The sequence below is a fragment of the Xiphias gladius genome, chromosome 23 (genome assembly GCF_016859285.1).
Source record: "Xiphias gladius isolate SHS-SW01 ecotype Sanya breed wild chromosome 23, ASM1685928v1, whole genome shotgun sequence".
NCBI lineage: Eukaryota > Metazoa > Chordata > Actinopteri > Istiophoriformes > Xiphiidae > Xiphias > Xiphias gladius.
In genome coordinates this window covers 29,708,450-29,724,493 of record NC_053422.1, presented here as the reverse complement: position 1 = coordinate 29,724,493, position 16,044 = coordinate 29,708,450, and the positions used below count along the sequence as shown (strand labels likewise).

Sequence of the window (16,044 nt, the reverse complement as noted above, 5' to 3'; positions counted from 1 at the left end):
TCAATTGAGGTTGGGCTGTGGTTGCACACCTGCTCTGTAGCATAGAACACATTCTTTTGGAAGTTGGTAAAATATACACCCCATGCTTTAACTTAACCAAACGTTGCCTGTCTGCAAGGGCTCAAAATAATGGGCAAAAATATTCAATTTTGATGTCAGGCAACCTCTGACCAGATGCAAACAAATGACATCACAAGGAGACAAAATCGCTTCAGTATTTTTTTTACGTGGGAAGCGGGAAAACCAGCATCATTGTCCATCATGCAGAATCAGTTCTTCAGCACGAATCCAGTACAAAAAAACTGGACTACACCACCTTTAGGTTACGTTAAAACTATTCCCTTTGTAATGAATGGGAAATTACGGAATTTAAGGAAAATTAGTTTACATAACTAGGGATCTCAGCGCCAAACCTGTACTGTGTGACCCACCATATCTAAAACCAAATACATGATCACAAAATCACTGGTGAGTTAGATTAGATATTATGTGGAAAGCAATTTGGAAAAAAAAAAAAAAAGCACTTACATTTACATATGCAATGTATTAGTGTGGACAAGCTTAAAGGTGAGTTAACCCAAATCGTACAAATTTTTTTTCCAAGTAGTCACTCAAATACTAGTTGAGATATTCTTTACAAACCTGAAAAAAAATCATTAACAAGTGCAAAATGAACGATAACTGACGCTATGGAACTGCTGTCTTTCTTTTGGTTTATTAATCTGAGCCAATTTTGGATTTTAACTCTAATCCAAGAAAAGACAGGTGCATAAATCAAGGTTTTAAAGTTGTACTGTTAAAATGGTTCCTAACACAGTTACAAACATTTTCTTTTCATTTATGTATGTCACATAAATACTGTATTGTGTATTGGCATTGTGAATAAGTTTTATGGTGTAATTAACTTAAGTCACCAAGTTTGTTGTTACTACCCTTATTTCAGGTAGAGTTACCAACACCAGGTCTTGTTTTTTCTATTTTAAACTGGCTTTCTGATTGATCTGATCAGCCCGGTGCATAATGACTTTAAGTACAATTTAACTACATCTATCTACCATCTACCTATCAATGACTCGATAGCTTTGTCTGCATTTGTGAGAGAGCAACAAATCATAACTGTTGATCCCCCCATTTATTTGTCTATTTTATTAATATAATTATGACCCATCTAGTCTTCAATATTAGGGTGCAAGTTATTTTGACAAATAAGAGAACTCTACTGAGTTTCAGTTTTGTTTTCTATGAGGTGAAAATATGATGGTCAGTATGTCCAAATGACTCCAAATGCAGACAGAACCAAATTCATAGGTCACAAGTTTTTTTTACTTGCATTCCTGCTGGCTAATTGTCATGCACTTCTGTTCTTCAAGATTTGCATGCAGGCTTGCATTAACACTTTGATGTGATAGAAGTTAGAGACTGCAAAACTGATATGGTACTGAAACTTTTAGGAAAAACTGTGGAAACCTTATAATTATGACACAGACATTGATAATGCTGATTTTAGTTTTACATACATTACTTTGTACTATTATCTAACTGTGGAAACTTTACTTTCTAAACTCTACAGTGCAGCGTTGAAGAGTTTGGACCATAAATGTAGCACTTTTAATTTTTCAGAACTCTTCACTGTCCTGAAAGCTATCATATCTTACAGGATACGAAAACCAGATTATGGATTATGTACTAGTTATATTCTCTCTCCGTTTGAGACTATTTCTCATATGGGTATATAACCATTATGGGTTGTCATTGTGTTGAGACCAGGCAATGTTGCGTTCAGTCAAAGAAGTGAGCAACGTACGACATTTGAAACTGTTTGCAGGGCCTACAAAAAAAACATTCCATGGACCAAGTGCCAATTACAAAGTTTTTCTGATACAGCAGTTGCAGTGGGTCAAGTCACAGCCATGAAAAGGTTCTTTTAGAGACAGTAAGTATAGTTATGACATCACCTTGTAGAAATCACCATTACATATAGAAAATTTGTAGGTCACCTTCGGTTTAGGACTCTTAGTTAACATGGTTACCATGATGTGCAGCTGTCTGGCAACAGCCCTACACAGACTTTCAAAAATCCATACTTACAGTGTGTATAGAATCCAGACAGGTCTTACCTTATTACAATGACGGCCAATGCCCATGAGAAAGTTGTCTGGTTTGATGTCTCTGTGGATGAAGTTCTTTGTGTGTACATACTCAATTCTGCTGATCATCTGAAGATGAAAAGAAGGCCACAGTTAAATATTTCACAAGGTAATTCACCATCTTCCCAATTCAAACAAGGAAAATTATTCCATCAATTCAACTTGTAAACAAAAAGCTTATCCTGTCCAGGGATGTAGGAGGAACATACCCACTGATGCTTTCACATTGCCATTTAAAAATATAGACAAGTTAGAGTCACCAACAGACCTTTTTCACCGAGGACATATTGATGTGTTAAAGAAGGATGAACACACTTATGTGAGGGCGTTGATTTAGGTATTTAAGTACAGATTTCAGTAACATGCAAAACATCACAGCCAACGCAACATTATTATAGCCCGAGCACGGACCAGTGCGAGGACCCTATTGAAACTGCTGTGTTATTATTAGGACGGAGCTACAAGAGTACCAGGGCCAGAACGGCCCATGGGACTGAAGGTGCAAGGAACCTATTGTTTTAGAGATTATTATTAATTTAATTCTGCTGCAGAAATGCATTTTAGAGGGACTCAGGATGCTTGAAAACTCACGAAAATTGGCAGAAATGTCACAACTGGCAAAAAATTGCAAAGTTCTGTAGTGTCTGGGCTCAGGTGTGACCAGCGAACGCCATAGTGCCCTCAAACGCAAACGCAGGGTTGTGTTGGGATAAAGTTGCTTGGTTGTTCATGAAATTTGGTGGAATCAATACTCTCATCATTCTTGACATAATACATATTTTGAATTTTTTTTACTTGACAGGAAGTCAGCCATTTTGGATTTTGTGCATCAATTTTCATTTTACAAACACATTTTTGAGGCCTTTAGGATGAAAAAAAACTCATGAAACTTTGCACCCATGTTCGAACTTGTACATATTTCTATTTGATATCGCAATTGGACATGTCAGCTCCATAGCGCCCCCTAATTACTTTTAGAATTATGAAGTGCTAGGGGGAAAACTCAAACTTTGCACATGCATCAGAAGTGGCGTAACTTGATATCTGATATTGGCATGAGTATGTCAAAACGGCTCGAAGGCGCCCCCTAGAAAATTTCAATGAAGTAGCCCTCACAGTATGTTTCACTGAGATGCACAGTGAGATGTATCATATTTAGATCTACAAAAAAGGCCTCTTGTAGCCATACCCTAAATCCAACAGGAAGTTGGCCATTTTGAATTTAGTGTGCAATTTTGGCACAGCTTTTGCCATTTAAAGGCGTTGTATTTCACACTTCTCTCCTAGAGAATTAATCAGATCGACATCATGTGGTCAGGCTTATCTAAAGACCTTTGCGACGTTAAATTGCAAAGTTTGAGTTTTCATGGAACAACGTGTCCGTGGCGGCATGGTGAATTTTGATGTTTCGCCGTGCAAACTGGAGATGTTGTAACTCAAATATACATTGTCCAATCTGCCCCAAACTTAACGTTTTGATAAGAGTCCCTTCCTGAAGACATCTACATGCCAATATTTAGTTATAGTCATAGTGCCACATACTGGCAACAGGAAATTACATGTTTTATACTTTGATGTACTTCTACCAGGTTGACCACATCCACCTCAAACGTGGTCAGAAAATCTTTAAGACCTTGATGATGCTTTATTGTGAAAATTTTGAGTTTTCATTGAACAGGGTTTCCCTGGTGATGTAGCGAATTACAATGTTTCGCCATGGAACAAAAGTTGCTGATGAGGGCTAGGGATGCTCGAAAACTCATAAAACCTGGCACGTGTCAGAAGTGGCAGAAACTGGGTGTGGCAAAATGGCTCAATAGTAGCCTTCATGGTAAGTTTTACATAGATATACGCAATTTGGTAGGCATATGTAACATCCCAAGCCAGCATCCCAGACGTGTATGATGGTGCGAGGGGCTGATCACTGCTGCTTGCAGCTTTAATTACTTCGGTTTTAAAAGGCCTATATAAATAAACTTGATTTGATTGGATTAATGTAATTAGTTACACTTGTGCTTTCCTGCTATGCCATGCTGTAAAAAAGTCTATTCACCAGACCTGCATTTCTTTGGACAGTTGGAAACCCAACTCCAGTTCCTTCCAACAGGAAACCAAAGCACAAGTCACACTTAATCCTCAAAGACAGACAAAATGTAAGAGGTTGGAACCAGGACCTTCTTGTTAAGGGGAAGCACCACCCTACGACTTGCATTTAACCATGCTTCTCAGGCATGTTCACTGCTTCAGAAGACTGCAGATAGGTGAATGTGCGTATGTGTTAACTACCTGGTCTGCCAGCATTAGGACTGTCTTCATGGTGAAGCGGCGAGAGCAGAAGTTGAACAGATCCTCCAGACTGGGTCCAAGCAGGTCCATGACTAGGACATTGTAGTCCTTCTCTTGGCCATACCACCTGGTGACACAATAGTAATATTATGAGGATGATTTTGTGGTTGGGTTGTCTGAACTGACTACACAGGTTGAACACAGATCTCACACTGTTGGGCTTTCTTATGAAAGGGTTCACACACATTTATAAGAAAATGTGTTGACAAAAGGTATTTTTTGATCATTACATGAATAGATAGGTAACTTTATTGATCCCAAGAGGGGAAACTAGTTTGGTCGCCCATGCACGATGACTAAAGATACACAAGTCAGATAGCACACAGCAGACAACATATGAAAGACATATAGTGAGAGTAATAGTAACACTAGCAATCAAACTAACACAAATTCCAAGAGGACATTAGTGGAGCTCAGGAGGTCGCTTTCTCACTAAATGGAGAAAATATTATTTTTATATAAATATATATATATGAGAATATAATCAAATCAATCAATAAATCAAATAAATAAAGAGCCCATCGCAAGTGATGCAACAAAAACAGGACCCATAATACAATACATGAAAAATAAAGCCTTTTAAATTAACAAAAGTAGACATAATTGGAGGAATGAGAAATACATACATGAGACGGCCAAGTATCACATCATGTTCCCTGAGGTTCTCCATTTTTAGTAAAAATGACATCGGAGACTTTTGTTCAGTCTGACATACTGAGGTCTGGAGACGAGACCATCTAACAGCCAGGCTACTTTGGAGGTATAGAGGTTAAAAGTAATCTGTATTCAGGGCAAGAGGTGAGGCTGTGCTTTAATAAATGTGCTTGGTATGGAAAGAACTACTGATTGTTTCTAAATTAGAATATAGGATGTAACATGTGAAACAGTGCAACACCAACTCTTTCTTCACGCAAACTGCAAGGGAGGAAATGAGCAGACATGCATATTAATGAAATCAAAGGTAAACCTTTCAAAATACTTCATAACATATGAAGTCAGGGCAATGGGTCTTAAGTCATTAGGCTCCCAGACAGGCTTTTTCTTGGGACCTGGCACAACACACGATGTTCTTCGCATTACTGACATTATTGACTTTAACCTAGATATTAAAAGTGACAGGGAAAAAAAATAATCTTATGAGCAAGTTTCCAAAGTGTGAGTATGGACACCATCCAGACAAGCCAACTTTTTCCATTTTAAGTCGCCTTAACTGAAAGTCAACCTGGTCAACAGTGACAGTAACAGGGGACGTGTTGTTGGGGTTCCTCTGTGACAGAGACCAGAGACCAAGAGTCTGAGAATAATCGGTGGAAATGTGACGCTCATCGCATCTGGAGAACAATTCGTTAGCCTCATCAGGAGTAATCGTTCCCTCGAAAGGTCCCCTCCTGGTTATCCCACCGGTGATGAACCTCAGACTGTTTCAGACCACCTTAGTCAGTATGCCCACAGGATCTGGCTGTACTCCAGCTCATCTGCAGCTCTGCAAGTGCTTGAATGTCCACTGGAAATGAGTGTATGTTCTTCAGCAGCCACATTTCTAATATAGTTCAGATATTTTTGGTGTTTTACAGCACAATGAATACATGTTTGCAGCTGGTTTAGATTTGCTGTAACTGGTTATGATAAACCTTTGAGCCTCTAACTTTCTCTTTTGTCACTCATTTTATGTCCGTATAGCCGATTTCACAGCACAGTTGCTCTAATAAACCTTATTTTTGTTCATTTTATCAGACAATGCAGTGATCAAGTCAAATTTATTTATAAAGCACATATAAGCAACAGACAACAACAGCAGTTGATTAAAGTGCTGTACCATCAACATAGCAAAAAATATAAAACAACAGAGGGTTTTCCCGAAGTTTTCAGAGGGCTTACATGCTGTCTGGTTCTGTGGGGTGGTGGCAGTTGAGGGGATGGAAATTATTTGATGGAATTTTTTTAAAAACTTTTTTCATGTTGTTTTCGACCATTATCCTTTCCATATTTGTGAAATATAGCTGGCAAAACCTATTGTACTTACAGTGAGAAGTCTATTCCTTTCACCAAATAATATATTTGAGATTTAATGAAAGTATATTGATTACCTCAACTTGTACAGCTGACCAATCACAAGAGGAGCAGCCAGACCTGTCACATTGAATAGCAATGTCAAAATTGGAGAAGGTAGCGGGTTGAGAAACTCATTTTCGGTTCAAATCAGAACATAGTGAAATACTAAATGACATAATAGTTAAACTGTATCACTAATATTCAAAATTAGACGGGTCCTAAGAGTTTTTGGTTGGTGTTTGTGTTTATTTCAGTGATTAGCATTACTAACCTGTTACCTAACTTCAACTCTAGTCTTGGTTAGTATAAGCTGTCGTAACAAAGGACACTCAATGACATTTTGAAACAGCTTTTTAAAAAATGAAACAACACCCTGACCAGCGGTTTTCATCAGAAAATGACGTGTCAACACAGGCTAATTTGTTTAGCTACCAAGCCATGTTAGATACTAACTGTAGTTCAGTCGAGGTATCGTTGTGTAACATAAACTAACTAGCTTCGCTGGCTAACGTAACTTAATACAGTACCTTAATATCTATGTAAGTTAACTAGGTTAATTTCTTTAGTTGTAAAATAGGCTACATTAGTTATATCTTCTCACTATCTGCTATTGCAATTGTTAACATCCACGAGAATTACTCTAAAAAAAAAAGTTTATACTTCATTTATTCTTTGTTGAGGCTTACCTTATTGATGGCTTGCAACATGCTTATCCGACCACACCAATCACACAAACATTCGTCCAAACACTGATTGTTGACTGGCAGGTCATTTCTGTTGCCAGCTTACCTTTCTGCTTGAGATCAAGCCACCTCTCCATTTTTTTGTACATAGAGCTCTCACCATTATTTTCCATTCATTTTGATATGTCGCCTAAAAGCCTTTTTACGTTCATACAGCTTAAGGCAATCCACAAAAACACTTAGGCGCAGTGCCTAAAGCTTTATACGGTATGGAAAACACTGCAACACAATAAAAACACAAAGTCCAGTTTTAAAGACAAAAAAGACAATAAAGATAATAAAAGCAATAAGACCATAAAAATAAAAGAGCAACTCTAATGCTGAGTTAATAGCCAAGGAATAAAGATAATAAAGTAATGTCCCTGCTTCTCTCAGTTTATTTCCGCCATCGGTCTCTCTCTCATGACTTACAAACAAGGAAAACTAGTTTTGTATTATGATAATGCGGCATCTTGGCTGCAGAAACCACTTAAAATTATACTTTAGTAGATAAATTGAGATTTTGTCCTCTCCTCTGCTCTTTGTGCGTCTGTGCCTGTTTGCATGAGGGCGGGGCTGATCATAGTGACTTCAGAGCAGAGGACACAGTGGAGAGAATGAAACATAATTTAGGTTTTTAACCTTTTACTGTAAATGACAATGCTCGTTATTCATATGTGCAATAAAATCTTCCACTAAAAGAGACGGTACGAGCAATTTATCAAACACCTGTTGAACAAGCAGAACACTAACATCTTTAACTGTTCCCCCTGCAGTCACCTTACTGTCCCCCTCATCATCCACAGCTGGTATAATTTACACTGACACATGAACTCATCATGCTAAAACAGTGAGTTGTTATGAATGAGCTTAAAACAAATGTTGATTGTAGGTAATGGCTGAGCATAATTTAACCACAAATCTCAAAATGAGTCGAATCCATTTAGACCGGTTGGTCAACCAGTCCCTCTGTTTACCGGCAGTACCTGTCCAGCAGAGACTGATCACATTAGTAGCAAAGGGAGGAGATAAGAAGAGAGGATGGCTAATGCCAATGATCTTTTAGCCATTTTATTGTACAAGGTTTGCAGCCTTTCTGAACAGTGGAGTAGTCTAAATTTAAAAAAAAAAATAATAATAATGTAAACAAACTAAGGTCGTATAAACAAGTTTACAATAGATTAACATTCTTTATTGTAGCAATGGTGAGGGCTCTCTAAATATTGTTGTATTAGAAAAATAAACTTGTCAATCTTAAAATTGCATTTGTAAGATCAATGTTATTGGTTATAATAGCATCAGCCACAATAAACATAACTATCTGCTATCGTTTTCGGCCTTAAAATACCACATCGCTACATCTCTAATCATATCCCTGTCCCTACTGGCAAATGCTGATATCTTCCTGTTAATGGCAGTTTTGACATGATTTGTAACCCATGGTTTGTTATTAGAAAAGCATTTTATGGGTTCACAAGGAATTACAATATCTAGACAGAAATGTATGTGGCTTGTTGCTTTATCTAATATACTGTCATTATTACTGTCCAAATAGGAGATAGTCCAGTCAAAACACCTCTTCTCAAAGGCACGCTGAGACCACTCATGCACTGATTTACTTATAATAGGCTTCCTTTGGACAGGTGGAGTGTACAGTCCTGGCTGAAATTATTTGCACACCTGAATTTTAAGTATAGAGCTTAGAATATCTTTAGAAATAAATGCAAATTAACCAATTTACAGCATAATAGAACCTCCACCATGTTTTACTGTAGATAGGGTGTTCTTTTCCTTATGGGCTTCAGTTCATCAACTATAAGCTGATGCACTGCATTCCAAAAGAGCTCTTCTATAGTTTCATCTGTCCATAAAACATAATCCCAGAAAGACTGTCTTATCTACTAAAGATTTTGCAAACATCAGTCTTGCCTTTTTGTGCCTCTCTCTCAATAGAGGTGTCCTCCTAGGCCTTCTCCCATGGAGCCCTACTTGGTTTAGTGTGTGGCGTATTGTACGGGCTGAAACCACCACTCCAGACTTCTCAAAGATCAGCCCGGAGCTCTGTAGATTTCTTGCATGGTGTTTTCCCCCCCACACAATCTGTACCAATCTTCAGACTTCTTGAGTCTTGAGTTTCTTCTTAGCACCACATCCTGCAAGCGTCTTAAGAGTTTTATGACTGTGAAACTTCTTGATAACATTACAAAATGCTGAAATAGGGATTTCAAGATCTTTGGCGATTGCTTTGTAGCCTCTGGAATTGTTGTGTTTTTTGATGATAGCATTGCTGATGCTCTCAGACAGCTATCGTGTCTTCAACATTGTGAAAAAGAAACTGGAAACAGTCAGCCCCTTTTTATGTTGTAAAACCATCATTCATTGGTTAATTCAGGTCATGCGAACAAGCACAGGTGAGTCTTACTCTTTTTATTTTGTTAGAAGAGCTCATTTTAATTCATCCGAAATGCTAATAATTGTGTTAAGCATACAATTTATGTCTGTATTTTTTATACACTAAATAAATTAAAGCAATTTTTTGTTGTTGTTGATCAGTGGCTTTGGACATTTTATTAATTTTTCCTGATTATACAAAATTAGGCAATCTGCACACATTTCTGAAGAAATTTTAAATTCTGTAATAATAATTAATTAATTTCAACCAGGACTGGAGGTTGTGGTCAAGCACACTGTACACTTCTGCTCCATTAGAACAGAAGTAGGAGCGCAGAGTTGTCTACTACTCTGCTTCACTAGAGGAGAAAGGATCACTTCCAGCACAGATATAGGACCACAATGCTGATCTGTCTTGTCAACTTTGGCACCACTGTTGTATTGAAACAGTTTCAACAATGTGTACCACAAAAAACTATTTTGTACTTTTGAGACTAACTGTGCAAAAAGAAATTAACTACTTCCTTGTATATAATTCAGAAAGCTACATCAGAAAACAACCGTCCACTCAGAGCAGCATGTGTAAATTGTATGCTCAAAACAACACTCCCACAGAACTACAGCTTCATGAAAGGCCCGAGCCTGTGTACTACTGTGTATCTGTATGTGTGAATGCAGTGTTGGCTCTGTGTGAAAAAACTTTAGAGTACTTACTATATCAACAAGCCTCAAACCAAAACACAGCAGACCCAATTAGAGTTGCACAGACAAAAAAATTTAAAAATTTCAACTTCCCTACAAGATCAAAGTGACAAAGTAAACCATTCTCCTCAAAAGATGTCCACTGTGCAGCCTCAATGCTCTAATGCTAAGATGATTTAAAACAGGTGTTTGTATTTCAACAGCAGCACGTGTGGGTTTATTTAACAAGTACAATATTCCATTAACTCTAATAGCTGTATTACCGCAGGTATTCAACGCTATCAAGTCTACACAAAAATTACAACCATTTCACAGAGACACTGTGACATGGATCCAAGATGTGTTGGTAACACTTGGGTCAATGTACACCATACTGTGGTTCTCATACTTGCTAAATACTTAGGAAAAGAGAGATTTTTTCAGAGCAGGGACAGTCCATTTTCTCAGATTAGGAAAAGTGCTGAAACACACACTATCCTTACTCAAACAAGCTAAACATCTTAAACCTAAAATATCTAAGTCTGCTGATGTTTGGGGAATGGGAAACTCAGCCATACCCATACACTTAGCTAACACAAGCCCCTTTTATACAGAGATCCCGCTATATCGTCATTAAGAAGACCCTCATTATGCTGGCTTTGCTTGTTAACACTAAACCGAATAAACTGGCATAATGCTGCCCCAATGTGTGTTTTTAATTAGCATCCCAGCATCCCACATAAGAGGTGTGACGTGTAAAGCCTGGTTTATACTTCTGCGTAGGATCAATGCAGAGCCTATACCAAAGCCTAAACAAGCCGTTCACCATTGTGAGCATTTATACATGTGTGCTAGTGTCTGCGTTGCACTGCAATAAAACCACCAAAATGCTAGTTGGTGGTGGGGTTTCAATGCCACTGGATGTGTTCTTCAAACAATAGTGACAGAAACTGAGCAGATCATGTTGGGAGCTGGGGCGAGTAAATAATGAACAACAATTACTTTTATTGAAATTACTGCAATGCGGATAAGAGAGAATATGTTGGAGAAGGTGCGTGTGAACATTGAACTGATTAAGGCAGGAGGAGGTTGGGTTTTCTGTGCTTGTCCGGCCGATAGAGAGACATGGAAAGAACATGCTACCAAGCGGATCAATTACAGTTGTTGTGGTCTGTGTTGCCGGAACGTGTAGTTACATTTCTAGGGAGGTGCATATCAGGCTACGGTGTAGCCTACTGCATCGATTAAGCGCAGAGGTATAAATTGGCCTAACACAACAGCGTCACATCTGTCCCACCATGCCAGCTCTCTCTTTTACACACACATCAATTTGGCTCTGTGACTACCTCTACTGTTGGCTCAAAGACATTGCTACCCCATTCCGTGTCCACACCTTTTATACAGAACAGCGAGGCGGAATAACATTCCCGCCTTAAACACACTGTGTAAAAGGGGCTACTGTTATAAAGGTACGTTACACCATGTAAATGACAAGAGTTCTTTCAACTTCATAAAATTCTAATTCACCATAGGGCCCAGTTCCTTAAACTATACCAAAATGGTTGAGTCAGTGTGGAAAAACAGAGCAAGAATGAGGAAAAGGCAGAAACTATGATAGGTGGTGACTGTATAAAAAATAAGTCAGGTTGAAGTGAGAGTGGAGGAGGGGCAGCAGGACCAGCAGGTTGGACAGGCTCTAACAAGACTTTGCTGGAGCATGAAGCCAGCACTACCAGTACAAAGATTCAATGAACAGTCCCTGTTTGTAATAGCAGTGAAGGTGAAAAGCTTTGCTTTAAAAGTTTCAGAGGAAAAAGTGGAGCAAAATAACCAAAGCATGACCAGCTTTCTCAGCCTTAGCTGATATTCATTGTCCTATGATAGGAAATCTGGTTTACGGTTGGGAATAAAAGGTTGCCATTCTTTATCCAGCATGCTAACAACAGCAGCAGTACACATGACATATGGCAGTGTTTGAATACAGGTCAGATCCACAATGTGCTTACCAAATTTCAGAAAATACAAATCTTTGATTTTGTTCTTTGAGTTACCCAGTGCCCCTGATCACAAGTTATTGCTACTAACACCGCCTCCAGTTAGTCTTAGTGATGTTAGCTTTACACCCGATTATTACAATTCCCTCCCTGGTGCCTACAACAAGTCTTTGAAATCGTCAGCACTAGGATTTGTCACTGGCCAAGAGGTGCACACAAAAATGCACAGCTGGCATCCAAGACTCGTGTGCTTATATCAGTGACATAGGTTAACATGTGTGTGTTCAGAGTTCATGTTTCAACCAAGTCACCATGCCTTAGTGGCTCCACAGTCATTGTCTCTATTCAGCCATGTACTAGCTGTACTGTATACTGTATATGGCCATGCATATTAGCGCTGTTAGCAAGATATGGAACAGGGATGAAAAACCAACACCAGCTAAATGCTGATATTTTCTGTCTGTCAGCCATTCTTTCAGATGGATAGGGGGGTACCTTGTCTAAAAACAATAACCATACTACTGCTAAAAGGGATTTGTCTTTCCAAAAACTAATTGTGTATGAATGTGTATGAATGTGTATGAATAATATGTATATCATTAAGTATTTTGTCAGAAATGTTAAAGGCACTCTTCTTGATTTTCAAAAACACTTACAGACCTGTAAATTAGCTCATTTATGTCCTTGCTTTCGCAAAAATGGTATTAAAGATTTAAGGTGCAAAGATTCTACACAATGGCCAATATTAATCTGTAAGGTAATCAATCACAGATAAAATGAACCTCGATAATGCTGACTAATGCTGAGTATTGTTGGAATTATCCAACAATACATTTTCTATGATCTTAACACAAAAATATTAAAGAGTAATGAATTTCACAGGTTTTATCTTTGTATGGCAATCAAGAAAGTGAAAAACATTTAAAAAAAAAAAAACAAAAAAACAAAAAGGTGTAATAAAGAGTGAAAAGGGAATGACAATGATTTTTCTGTGGGACTAGTGGATTAAAAAAAAGGGGGGGGGGGTCAAACACAGAAAAGGAACACTATAATACTTTTCCACTGTTTTGTTCCGTAAGTGTCAAAATTAGTAAAAGGTAAGCACACACAGTCACTTATGCTCTTGATGCATCTCTCTGACACAAAGACATCAGTATACCAAATAATCCTTCTGTTAAAGCCATACAAGAAATATTAACAATTTCTTTTTGTGGTTCTGTCTTTTTGCTAAATGAATTTGAATTGGATTATAAAATGACTTTCATCACTAATGGAACTCCTATGTACTATTTCCCCGTTACAGTGTGCACCGAACCATATGAATATGATTACAGTACTTCGACTTTTCTACAGCTAGTAGCCAGTACTATTGTCTTCCCCGATGAAGGCACGTATACAACGTTCTCCAATATTCAAAAAATTAACAAAAAATAAATGCCACAGGTTTCAGTAGCGCTCTTAACTGCACTGCAGGTACAGGTCAATTTAGTGTGTCCATTATTAACAACATAAAGTTAAAACAGCACGCTGTGACTACTAGTGTATGGTGTATATTCTGTACTTGTGGTAGATAGTGGGCCTCTCCAACATTACCACATGCTCTGATGGGCTACACCCCACTCTCAACACATACTTCAACACAACAAACTTATTGTGTGACCCGTTACAGGGTAAAGTAGGGCCACTTAAGGGATGAAATCACGCGGTGAAAACTGCAGGGCTCGGATTGTTGTTTTCACTTCTGTGCTCCGCCGCCATTTTCTAGCAGGGTAGAGGAAGACATGTTGGGAGCTAACACAACAAAAGAGGAGCGGCCATTTCCAACCACATAGTTGCTTTAATTCACCCTTACCAGCTGCTAGTCACGATAGAGGTGCACCAGTTGGGTCGTAACTGGGATGACACAAAGCAACTTGAGATGTAAAGTAAAAACACGATGGAACTTTTAAGCGTTCGTGGAAAATATATCGTTACTAGAATCGACTAAGTTATGTTGGGCAGATTAGCAGGCCTAATGCCAACGGTGTTGCTGCCACTGCAACATTCGCTGTCTTTTCTCCAAAGAAAATCATACCACAGTAACACAGATGAACAATGACACATAACAATGTGTCACTTCATTGTCGGTAAGGACTCCACGACGTGAAAACGTTGCCCCTTACCTAATGTGTGGGATCCCGACACCACCTTGTAGGATTTTGTACAGCTTGCTTTCGTATAACAACTGTGGATGTCTGGCTTTCTGTGACTCCAGTTTTACAGCTACCTCCTGAAAATGGCATACACAAAAGAGAACATTTATACTTTAGTGTTTACAGTTCTGTGGTCATTGCGCCAGTTACAGTAAAGATAAATATTCCTGTACACACTCATCGTGTAGCAGCTTTAGCCAAATCGATTTCACAGCTTGATGTATTTTTAAGTTAGCAAGTCTATAGCTATGTTGCAATCTGCCTCAGATACTTTTGAGCCAGCCACCGTTGTGTTCTCTTAGAACTGTCTACCAACTTTCCTACAAGAACAGAGACAAATGTAAATGTTGACATAGTAAATTACCTCTCCATTTGTGATGTTGATGGCCAGATATATGTCGCCGAAAGATCCGGATCCAATTTTTCTGACAAGCTTGTATTTTCCACCGACTATGAATTCGGCTTTGGAGCCACTGCTGCTCGCCATAATATCCAGAAAATGACAGTTTCCACCCGATTCACTTTAGGAAATTCTGTGGCAGTCCCGAATGTCAGCAGAACATAAAGAGTCCTTGATGTTCACTTAGTGTTGATGGGGGTAATTATGGACTAGCTGTTACTCCAAATAATATGATCGACTGCGAACGGAACAGGCAAGTTGGAAAATGGATTTCTCCTGGCGTTATTCCTTTTATTCATAGGCTGCCGGCTACAAAGGACCTTCTTTAAAATAAAACCTCCTCTGAGAAACAAGGAATGCCGTGTCAAAATAGAAGTATATACATCCAACACTAATTCCGCAAAAAAACTTACGGCCTTCAACAACCACCCAGCTACCTCGAAATAGCAGCTAGTCGAATCTAACGTTGGCTAACGTTAGCATCAAGCTAACGCTGTTTGCAAGGACCGCCGCGGAAAGAAATCTCCAGACCTCCTCCGTTCTGAGGTGCAAAAGCTACCTTTTTCAATTACACTTTCGATTGTTTTGTTGCCTTTTCAATCTTTTCTGTCCTTTTCAATCGTTTTCGACAAACTTCAAGAGTCGCAACTGTCTGTACAAAGCGCAACCCACTCAATCCGCCATCTTGTCTTCTCTACCGTCTCTCAGCTGGTTTCTGTTGGCTGCGATTAGCTAAGGTTAGATATCCCAGGTCCCCTTCACGTGCCATCGGAGATGATAACTTCAAGACGCATGAACGCCATGTCATACCTTGCCTAATTGTAACTGTAAAAGGAAATGTATTCTTGTATTATGCCCATAGTGTACCAAGTCAACAACTACAAAGTTAAAAAGTGATTTATTATGCAGCTATTGTTGGTTAATACAATGCTAATTAAGAAGCCTATTCAGCATCCACGGTGTGTATTCTGTCTTGTACTTTTGTCCTGCTGTGCGTCTTTTTGCCTCAAGTTTTAAATGTAAAATTAAAGTGAAGCAACCATCAGAACCGCGGAAGTCTGTGTAATTATTTGTAGATGATCTGTGTTGTCATGTTCGACCGCTGAAGCCCTTGAATGT

General features: G+C 38.6%; 1 protein-coding gene across 4 annotated transcripts in view; it reads right to left on the bottom strand.

The window, feature by feature from the left end:
- Positions 1 to 15,658, bottom strand: part of csnk1a1 (casein kinase 1, alpha 1) — a 42,380-nt gene extending 26,722 nt beyond the window's left edge. For all 4 annotated transcript variants that reach the window (XM_040119118.1, XM_040119121.1, XM_040119122.1 and 1 more), the window contains exons 1-4: positions 14,890 to 15,658; positions 14,496 to 14,602; positions 4,434 to 4,560; positions 2,118 to 2,216 (exon numbers count right to left, since the gene is read on the bottom strand). In XM_040119118.1, the coding sequence (XP_039975052.1) occupies positions 2,118 to 2,216; positions 4,434 to 4,560; positions 14,496 to 14,602; positions 14,890 to 15,012 (456 nt within the window). In that variant the 5' untranslated portion in view covers positions 15,013 to 15,658. The remainder of the gene's footprint in view (positions 1 to 2,117; positions 2,217 to 4,433; positions 4,561 to 14,495; positions 14,603 to 14,889) is intronic.
- Between the last annotated feature and the right edge of the window lie 386 nt (positions 15,659 to 16,044).